The following is a 10,301-nucleotide window of genomic DNA, read 5'->3' on the forward strand; positions in this document are numbered from 1 at the left end:
TATTATTATTATTATTATTATTATTATTATTATTATTATTATTATTATTATTAATAGAAATTAAGTTTAGTTTTTACCTTGAAGCTCTTTTAAAATAATGATGTGTAGATAATTTATTGTGATTTAATGTTGGGCGTTGGGTATTAAAAATATATGTATACAGGGTAGGAAAGTACCGATGGTCTATCTGAAGTTACGTGAGAGCGATAAAGTAAGCCATAGAAATCCATGCGATAGAGAAGGATGGCTATAATGAAGGCTTCTCTTTGTCACCGCCCGTTTCGCCCTTCCACAAATAAGATCCAATTCTTATTTGTGGAAGGGCGAAATGGGCGTTGTCTATTAGACGCCTTCCTTATAGCCATCCTTGTCTATCTCATGGATTTCTATGGCTTACTTTATCGCTCTCACATAACATCTGATAGACCATCGGTACTTTCCTACACTGTATATGTATTGTCTGGTACTATTGTAAGTTTTGAAATTAATTGTGCATAGCATATAACATAACAATTTTAAATCGTATTACTAGTCACACAGCGGTAGCAGAACTGCTTCAGTGACTTTTTCCAGTTTATTTACTAATATTTTAATTGTTTATTGTTGTTTATTATCAATTTTAGTAATCCCTAGCATTATTTGTATTTTGTGGTTTTGTAAAATAAAATAATAATAATTATTATTATTAATATTAATGGTTACCGTTAATAACAATTATACAGGGTGTAAGAAATTCGACTGTCATTGCTTCATCATGAGATACAGTAATCATAAATAAACCAAAATGTTTCATATTACAAGGGCGTAAGATTAACATTTTTCAAAATACAGCGAGTATTAATATTGGGGAATTTCATCACAAAATGACAACAGCGCTTAACCTGCTGATGCACACCACGTGTACACGTGGCAGACTTGTCCTACGGAAAAAATGTAAACAGCTATTACTGTGAAACATTTAGTAAATTTCCAGACAATTGTTTTCTAGTTTTTAAATAAATAAAATAAAATGTATCGCTGAATTTGAGCTCGAATTTTAGTAATTATGAATCTCTTAAAACCGAACTTTTAATCAAATTACGTATTTGAAAAATATGTAATTATAGTACCCGAAGATTCACGTTGTTCAAATAATTATACGTATTAAAAATAATTTACATCTACATCTAAAAACTTAATTGCTATCATTTTAACTCGTATATTACATTAAAGAATTTTATTATACCATTTTGTGCATAGAATTGCGATTACACATAATGTGTTGTATAGAAACAGAACGGAAAACTACTTCTATAGAAAATATGCCCGCTGTACCTTTCGAAAGAAAACCGTTTGACGCTCACAAGAAGCAGTTTGTAACAATATTATAATTAAATAACTGAATCCTCTCGATTAAATCCAGCGCTCCTCTACAAAACTTCATAAAAGTACCCTTGCAAAGAATTTCTACCCTTACAACAATAAAAGCCGCACCACCCCGTCCAATTGGACGAACTTGGAGGGTAGTTGGCATGACGACACCAAAGCTGCTCTCGCCATTGGCCGTCCGGAGCTTTTGGCCCCTCCTCCCCAGGACAAACGCTCTAGCTTTACATAATATTACCGCATAAGTAATCCAATCTCTGTAGCAACTAGCGTGTTTATTTTGCAAACTTTTAATGAATTTAAAGAACTCTGAAGATTAGTCCATGGTATAAGGTGGCGGACCTCGCGAAATGGAAATAGACGCAGCCTCCAGCGCGTCCAGCGACTCCCACATGGGGAACTACTGTCACAATGTTAACAACTTGAATTACTATCCGGATAATTTTTACTTCACCGCCAATTGTAGGCTGGAAAACTACTTCGCGAATGACAAAATCGCGAAAAAGGTGGAAACGAGCACCAACGGGAAAGTCGACTATTTTAAGAGGGACGATTATTGTGGTGTGGTGAACCCCGTTCACGGGAATGCTAAGGGTGTTTTAAATAAATGTGAATCTTCTAAGAGGACTTTCAGTTATAATAGTGGCGAGTGCTTCGCGAAGAAACTAGACGACGTTGGTAGCAGGACGGTGCAATTGGATTATTATAATAATAACAGCAATAATAGCAGTATAGTTAGTGTTGACAAGAAGGTTCCGGATGGTACCATACAGTTGAACAATGTCGATAGTTACGGGAAGAAGTCTATGAGTTTTTCGCCGGATCAGGTTAGTTAAATAAAATATCCGTACGCGCCTAAAGTATGGAATAAATTCACAATCAGTAAAATCGAAACAAATATTTTTGGGAAAAATCTTCGAACAGGTCGATTTTCAATTTAAAAAATACATAGTTTAGCATAAAAGGCGATTTTCAACCGTCATTTGTTTTCGAGTAATGACGTCATCGACATTTTTTTTTAATGACAACCCCCTATTTTTTTCCTTGATTCTGAAAGACCGTTTCATTGTCGATCCGACAGTATTAAAATGTTGCCATCTTACATAGGAAAGTTTTCGAGTAAATGACGATTGAATGTTAGAAAACCCAAATCAATTAAAATAAAGCAAAAACGTTATCAAATTTAGTTTTTCCACGGTCGGGAGTAGAAATCAGTTTCTATGACATCAAAATTAAAACAGAAGTAGTCAATTATTCCCAAGGGAGTATAATGCTCCCAAGGGAGTTTACATGAGAACGTTTTTCATGCAAAAAAAAAGATAACATTGAAATTATTTATTGACATTTAAATTAAATGTTACATTTGTACAATTTTCAAAATTAATATTAAAAGGAATATTACTTTCGCTTACATTTACAGTTTTTGTGATTGCGCTAGTAGTGGTACCTACTAAAACCTGATTAGCAATTTTGGTCTTATTTTCAATGGAGTTCTCGACATAACCCTCAGCGACTGACGTTGATTTCCAACCAGCATGACGCTTTATTGTCGTGATATCCACACCAGCATCTGCCAGTAATGTCGCTGAAGATCTTCGTAAGCAGTGACATAACAAAGAATTGAAATTTTAATTCTTATCGGATGTGGGGTTCAGACTAGAACGCAACAGGAAGTTTATTTGTTTATTTAATGAAAAACATCCAGATCGCCGTATCAGCCAATCAACAGTCAGTAAGATAGAATATAAATTTAGAGAAACTGGCAATGTTGTAGATATTCCAAAACCTGGACTTCCAAGCGTTAGTGAAGATCACAAACAGTACATTTTGATAAGTATGGTAGATAATCCTCATAATACTTCACGATTGGTTGCATTGAACAATGAAATTAGTCAGACCACAGTGCTATGTATCCTTAGGAAGGAACAATATCACACCTACAAAATTCAACTTACGCAGGAACTCAATGAAGACGATCCCGACCGCCGCTTACACTTTTGTGAAATTATGATGGATTTATGTCAAGTAAATATAGATTTACACCGACAAATAATTTTTTCAGACGAGGCCACGTTTTGTCTCAATGGTACAGTGAACCGTCAAACTTGCAGGTATTGGAGTCGGGAAAATCCTCATTGGATGACAGAGACACATACCCAACACCCACAGAAATTAAATGTTTGGGCTGGAATATTTGACAACAGAATAGTAGGGCCTTTCTTCTTTGAAGGAACCCTTACAGGAGAAAGATAATTAGAGTTTTTACAAAATGACCTTGTTCCAGCGCTTGCAGTAATTTTTCCTAACGATAATGACCCTGATATTCCTGATGACACCATATGGTATCAGCAAGACGGTGCACCTCCGCACTATGCGCGCCCTATTCGAGATTTTCTGGACAATTGTTTTCCTAGGAGGTGGATCGACAGACGAGGACCGATAGAATGGCCCGCGAGATCCCCAGATCTTATACCCCTGGACTATTTCTTATGGGGCTACTTAAAGTCCAAAGTGTACGTTAATAGACCACATAATTTAGAAGAACTCCAAAATTGTATTATAGATGAAATACATAGAGTTACCCCAGAAATAATTCATAATGTGCAAGAAGAATTTCTACACAGACTTGCGTATTGTCAAGTAGTCGGTGGGTGACAATTCGAATACTTAATTTGTGTAGAAAACTTAATGAATTGTATTTGCTTGACATAGGAATTGTTATTTTTTTAATGAATAAAATTTACGTTTTTTAACATTCAATCGTCATTTACTCGAAAACTTTCCTATGTACTTAAGATGGCAACATTTTAATACTGTCGGATCGACAATGAAACGATCTTTCAGAATCAAGAAAAAAATAGGAGGTTGCTATTTAAAAAATTATTATCATCAATACCGTCATTACTCGAAAACAAATGACGGTTGAAAATCGCCTTTTAGGCTAAAATATGTATTTTTTAAATTGAAAATCGAGGATTTTTCCCAAAAAAAATTTGTTTCGTTTTTACTGAATTTATTCCATACTTTAAGAGCGTACGGTATAACTGAATATGATGCGCATACAGAAAGAGTGTGCTGTTTAACATTTAACACGCAATTGTCACACCATCGTCGGCTTCGTCATAGTTCTATTTTTTTATATTTCAATGTCGTAAAGTGGGTATGTATCTGTTTTTTTCTTAGTTATCCTATGCAGGGTGTCCCGGTACTTGATGCAAAAAAGTACAGATAGATGAGGCCAAAATAATATAAGTTCTTCCTATAAATTTTTTCATACGGGCCTTCGATAACAAGTTACGGGCCCTCAAAGGTGAAAATTTAAAAATTATTTTTATTTACAGTCTCTAAACTATTAACTTCAGCTTCAGCATATTATATTTCAGATCATATTTCAGACCACATAAAGCAGAATATTGTGAACTATTTTTTCATCATAAACGTCCTAAACCTAAAATAACAACAGAGATTTAAAAAATTTTTCATCCGATGATTTTTTCAGACATTAATAATATCGACTGGGACAACATATTAAGAACATTGACGAGAAGTTGAGTTTCTTAGTCAGAATATAACGCACTTATTTGACAAACACGCTCCCTAATCTTATCTTAGCTTATCACTAAACCTTAAGCTCCTTGGTTTACTCCCACAATTAAGCAAATTATAAAAGATCGAAATAGGGCACTAACTAAATATAAAATTTCAAAAAAACCCAATGATTGGGTATCTTACAAGCAATTACGCAACCTTTCGGTTAAAATATATTTCATTCGATTAATGTTAAAGACAATAAATAATATCGTGCAGAAAATACTGATTGTGAGACCGTAAGAACAATTTCTTAGATTCACTTATATCTCAAAAACATGTCCAACTTGTTTAATGCATTATTAACAGAAAATGATGACGGTACAGGATTACCAACTATTGGCATCAAATTGTAAATTTATTAGACATCGTCTCCAATAGAAGACTAGTATCCATATTTTGTTAGATACTGGAAAAGAATCTTCTCAGGAGATGCTGACGATAAAGAAGTTTCAGAACAAATCACTACCATATGTAATTAGTAGCTCTAGTAGTATGTAAACCGTGGAATCTTACAAAAACTAGAGGTGAATGCTGCTGATGATGAAATAAAAAAGTGCAAATTACGAGTCAGAACAATAGGTACTTACTAACATAAAACTATTTAAACTTTTTATTAACTCTTGTCCGATTTTACTGATTCATTTCCTGTAAAAAAAATATATCGTGGACAAGCTAGTGCTACCTATGCTTTATAAGGTACACCATTTTTTTCATTTATATTTCGCTCATGATTGTGTTGTTTCATACAGATCTTGCATATTGATTAATTTTAATTTCATAATATAGAGAAAAAATATATTATGTGGACAGATGTTATCATTTTTAATTAGAAAGGTGCGAAATATCGATTGAAAGAAATATTTTTTGCAAATATTTTTTTTGGGTTGCTGTACATAAAAATGTGAAACTCACAGTTTTCATCAGCGACTATAAAAGAGACAAGCTTCTGTAAAGGAAAACTAAAAGGTATATTCTTTTGTAATATGATTTCGACTCACAATCAAATAACAGCCAATCGCCTTGTCGAATTTTTGAGAGTAACCAATAGCAATGTTTACAAATAAGACAAAAGGCGAACGGCGTCTATCTATTCACCCTGTTTATGTTGGGGACGATTCCAGAAGTTCTCAACAGTTTTAACAATTTTATAAGCATCAGCGGTTTTGAATAAGTTCACAAAAACCCTGTATCTATCTTCTTCTTTCACATCATTCCCTGTGGGTCGGTTCTCCATCAGAGCGTTAGAAATTACTATGACAGATCACGACTGGGTACTGTTTTTTCTAATAGAAATTGTTTTAAAGGTTTTGTTATTTCATTCGCTCTTTTTATGATCCAATATTGGTCTTGGTGTCTCAGTATGAATGAGATTCAATTGAACGATGCTTCCTCTTTATCCCATACCCTCAAAGTATGTTTAGATCACTAGGAAGGATATATATATTCCTTTCCAGCAAATCCACCTGCTTTTCTGCTTCCCCCAAAGCCTTTATTTCCTGACACTTAACGCACTTGACCCCCTTGGCATTTCCTAATTCGTTTAGAAATTGAAAACATTATCGAATAAACTTTAATCATAACCAAACCTGATTTAAGACTTACAGACATATTTTTTTTTGAAGGTGCAATGTATGTGCGAAGCACTCCAACAGCGTGGAGACATAGAACGGCTGGCGACGTTCCTCTGGTCGCTACCACCCTCCGAGCTTCTTAGAGGCAACGAAAGCATCCTCAGGGCGCGAGCGGCTGTCGCCTTCCACAGAGGTTCCTATCACGAATTGTACTCTATTCTGGAGTCGCACGCCTTCCACACGCGTTGGCATCCGGAGCTCCAGACTCTGTGGTTTAAGGCCCACTACAACGAGGCGGAGAAGATAAGGGGAAGACCACTAGGTATTACTTTTGTCTTTTGTGTTGGTTAGATGGATTTCACAGGGTCTAACGACACTTACAGTGTACGATAATTCAATAAACAAAGAAATCTAAATAAAAAATTTAGATAAATTTGGAACGAATACACTGACGATGAATTTTTCGATACAAAACGTCTGAATCTGGTTCGGGCTGAGGCAGTACAGAATTGGGAGTCATGAAGGCTTGCAAAAAATGTAATAAAATTTCTAGGTTCGTGTTTAAAAAAATGAAGTTGATGACGGTTCTGGAGAGACGAAACGTTGCATACAAAAATTGATTATGCCATTCGATAAAGGGCAAAAGTGGCTGCGAGAAAGTGTTCTTCTTTTTTCAATATCACCTCAAACAAGGCTGAAATTAAATAAAAACGGATTTCCAAAATTTCGAAAACTAATCATGTTAGCCTTAATTTTTTTCGAGATCCCTGTAGTGGGGAGCGAATTTGTAACAGCCTGTATTTAGGTTATCTTCAATTTGACACAATCAGACAACATCCTACCATATTTTAAACAAAAACATCGGAAATATCTACCCTGTGTTTTCACTTTTTGAATTGTAAGAAGAACTATAATTCGAAAAAGTTAGATAGCTGTTTTTTAACTTAAAAAGCTTTTTTTACCTTTGCCAGAATGATATTCGACAAGAATATTCGACGAATTGCTACTTTTACACATTTTTTTGAAAACTACATACATAAAAAGCCGTTACTGGTAGAATATTTTTAAGAGTTTCGTGTCGCCCTGTACAAATTTAATAAATTCGCAGGTGCTGTGGATAAATACCGGCTGCGGAAAAAGTACCCTCTCCCGAAGACGATATGGGACGGGGAGGAAACGGTTTACTGCTTCAAAGAGCGTAGTAGGAACGCCCTGAAGGAGTGCTACTTGAGGAACAGATACCCAACCCCCGACGAAAAAAGGGCGCTAGCGAAAAGGACAGGTCTGACGCTGACGCAGGTCTCCAACTGGTTCAAGAACAGGCGACAGAGGGACAGGACGCCGCAGTCTAGGCCGTTAGTAATTTTTTATTTAATAATTTATTATGATTTAGTTTAGACCAAAAGTTGATATGAAGAAACATGCAGGTATTAAAGTAATTCCTTTTTACGGAAATTTGTAATGACTTCGAAATAAAGCAGTCAATTATTTTATCTACAGGGTGTCCCACACGGGTCATATTTAATATACTTGAAAAATTCAACTTCATGTTTTGGTATGTAGATTGCGCCCCTTACCGGCCAAGCTACGAACTTGAAAACTATTTCCAGCGATTTCTCTTGGTCGATTTATTAATCAAATTAATTTTCGCGAAGCTCTAGGGCCTATATTTTCTCTAATATCGTACCTCGTCGACTTTAGTGGGACACCCCGTATATATTTCTTTGAAATCGCGAAAAAAAATCCTTTACCTTCTGTCTTTACCATTTGTTTCTATATAGAAAGGTTAATGATTCTGTCATACATGCATTTTTATTTATTTTCTTTATTGGACCTGTGTATTCATGTATTTAGCATGAAAATGAAATAAAAAAAATTTGTTCGAGGACTAAAATACTATTAATGAAATAAAATCCGTCAATTGTGTCCAGTAATTAATGTTTAGAATTAATTTTGTATTACTAAGCCTGGCGACAATTTTCATTTTGGATTTAAGCACTTAATCTATACAGCTTACTTGATAGTTAAACAGAAATATCCCGAAAGACGTTAGTTTTCGCAATATGACAATTTTCAATAAAGAAATACAAATTAGTACGTTTTTTAACCAATCAAGTTAAAGTTTTTTTACACCACTAAACTTAAATTGGCATCTCAGCAACTATAAAAGTACTTAGAAATTACTTTCTGTACTCTATTTAAAAACATAATAATAATTCCTTTATATCGAAGATATTCAGTTGAAATTTTGAAACATCTCGCATTAAATCTCGATTATTAAAATGTGTCCATTGAAAATTTATAAAAATTTAACCAAATTAACGTTCATAAACTCTACACTCAGTACCTATTTCTTTTACGTTACTATTTCTACATAGTTGGCAAGTTGTACCTTGGAAAACAAAAACAACACCGATGACATAAAAATGACGGTCTGGACAGAGAAACAAACCGTGCGGGGAAGCAGAGCGTGCATAAATAGTGGAATTTGTAGGAGGCACGTTCTGCATTACAGTAAACTAATAAACACTCTGCGAGCGAAAAAGTAAAAAACAATAGAGCTTATTGCAAAAGTTTGTACCACTGTACACAAAAGAAATGTCAATTAAGTGTTGTATTTGCTTATTCAGAGTAAGACCGAGTGCATTCTGGTTCAAATTAGGTACAAATCTAAAGGCGGGTTCAAATAGAGTAGTGAAAAGTGAATATAAAGCGTTATGTACACTTAAGTGCTATATTAGGGGAGACAGGGGCAGGTCTTTACGCGGGACAGCTCTGTATGTTATTATTTTCAAATATTAAGCGATGTTCTCACAATTTAAGGTAATTTTGTTTTTAACTTTTTTTATTCTCACTGTTAAGCCTGTTCAACACTTTCAAACAAGGATTTGACCAGTATTAGCGATGTCTACGAATAAATCTACTCTTTATAATCAATTAAAAGAACATAAAGTAAATTACCAACATTTAGATAATTCTAAATCGTGTCACTATTTTTTTTATACACCGAGGATTGATTTTATGACATTGTCCGATCCCAGTCTACCCTATATTCTCGATATATCATTCCTGTTCCGACTCGGCTTAAGGATAATATTTATTTTTAGGGATCTTCTAATCAGCAATATGTCAATAAGCCAGGGCAATATGATGAACACGATGACCAGCCACCACCAGCCCAGTTTAGACATGACAGCTTTCCAGGCGGCTTCAAAACTGTTCGATCCCAATTGTACAGTCACTTCCTGTTATCCTGATTACCAGATGGCATAGTAGAAGAGAAGAAAAACTTTAAAATAGTATTTTCACCTCCTTCCAATACGTACTTCTTATTGTAAATTTGTGTAAATATATTTTTTCCTTTACAAGTTTATAGATATGAAACTGTTAGTCGCATTTTTTTTTATTGAGAGAAAATATTAAATAAAAGCAGTTTAACTCTGTGTCTCGAATTCTCATTTACTCGTTAATTCTTTTATCTTTTTTTCATAAAACCAAAACGTAATCACAGAATTATAAACGTACCTTCGCTTTTCTCTTTTCTCTGTTCGACTGAATGTAATGATTAACTGGTTTCATATTAAAAAAAAAATATTAATAATAGGTACAACAAAACTAAGGTATTAATATTAAGACAAAGATTTCATGTGTCTTCTTAAATCAATAGATTTAATAGTGCAGGAATTTTAAAACAAATTTAGAATTTTGTTTTTATCAGTTGGGAACAACTTCCAAGCATGCGCACAGGCCACAGGTACCGTATGTATTAAGTCA

General features: G+C 34.3%; 1 protein-coding gene across 1 annotated transcript; it reads left to right on the forward strand.

Annotated features, from left to right (window-relative positions):
• Positions 1 to 1,715: 1,715 nt before the first annotated feature.
• On the forward strand, positions 1,716 to 9,800 carry LOC108917330 (homeobox protein six1-like). Its single transcript, XM_018723879.1, has 5 exons — positions 1,716 to 1,940; positions 2,028 to 2,192; positions 6,579 to 6,849; positions 7,636 to 7,882; positions 9,635 to 9,800. The coding sequence occupies exons 1-5, from the start codon at positions 1,716 to 1,718 to the stop codon at positions 9,798 to 9,800; spliced, it is 1,074 nt and encodes a 357-aa protein (XP_018579395.1).
• Positions 9,801 to 10,301: the final 501 nt, after the last annotated feature.

This window comes from Anoplophora glabripennis, unplaced genomic scaffold (assembly GCF_000390285.2).
Source record: "Anoplophora glabripennis isolate ALB-LARVAE unplaced genomic scaffold, Agla_2.0 scaffold4, whole genome shotgun sequence".
NCBI lineage: Eukaryota > Metazoa > Arthropoda > Insecta > Coleoptera > Cerambycidae > Anoplophora > Anoplophora glabripennis.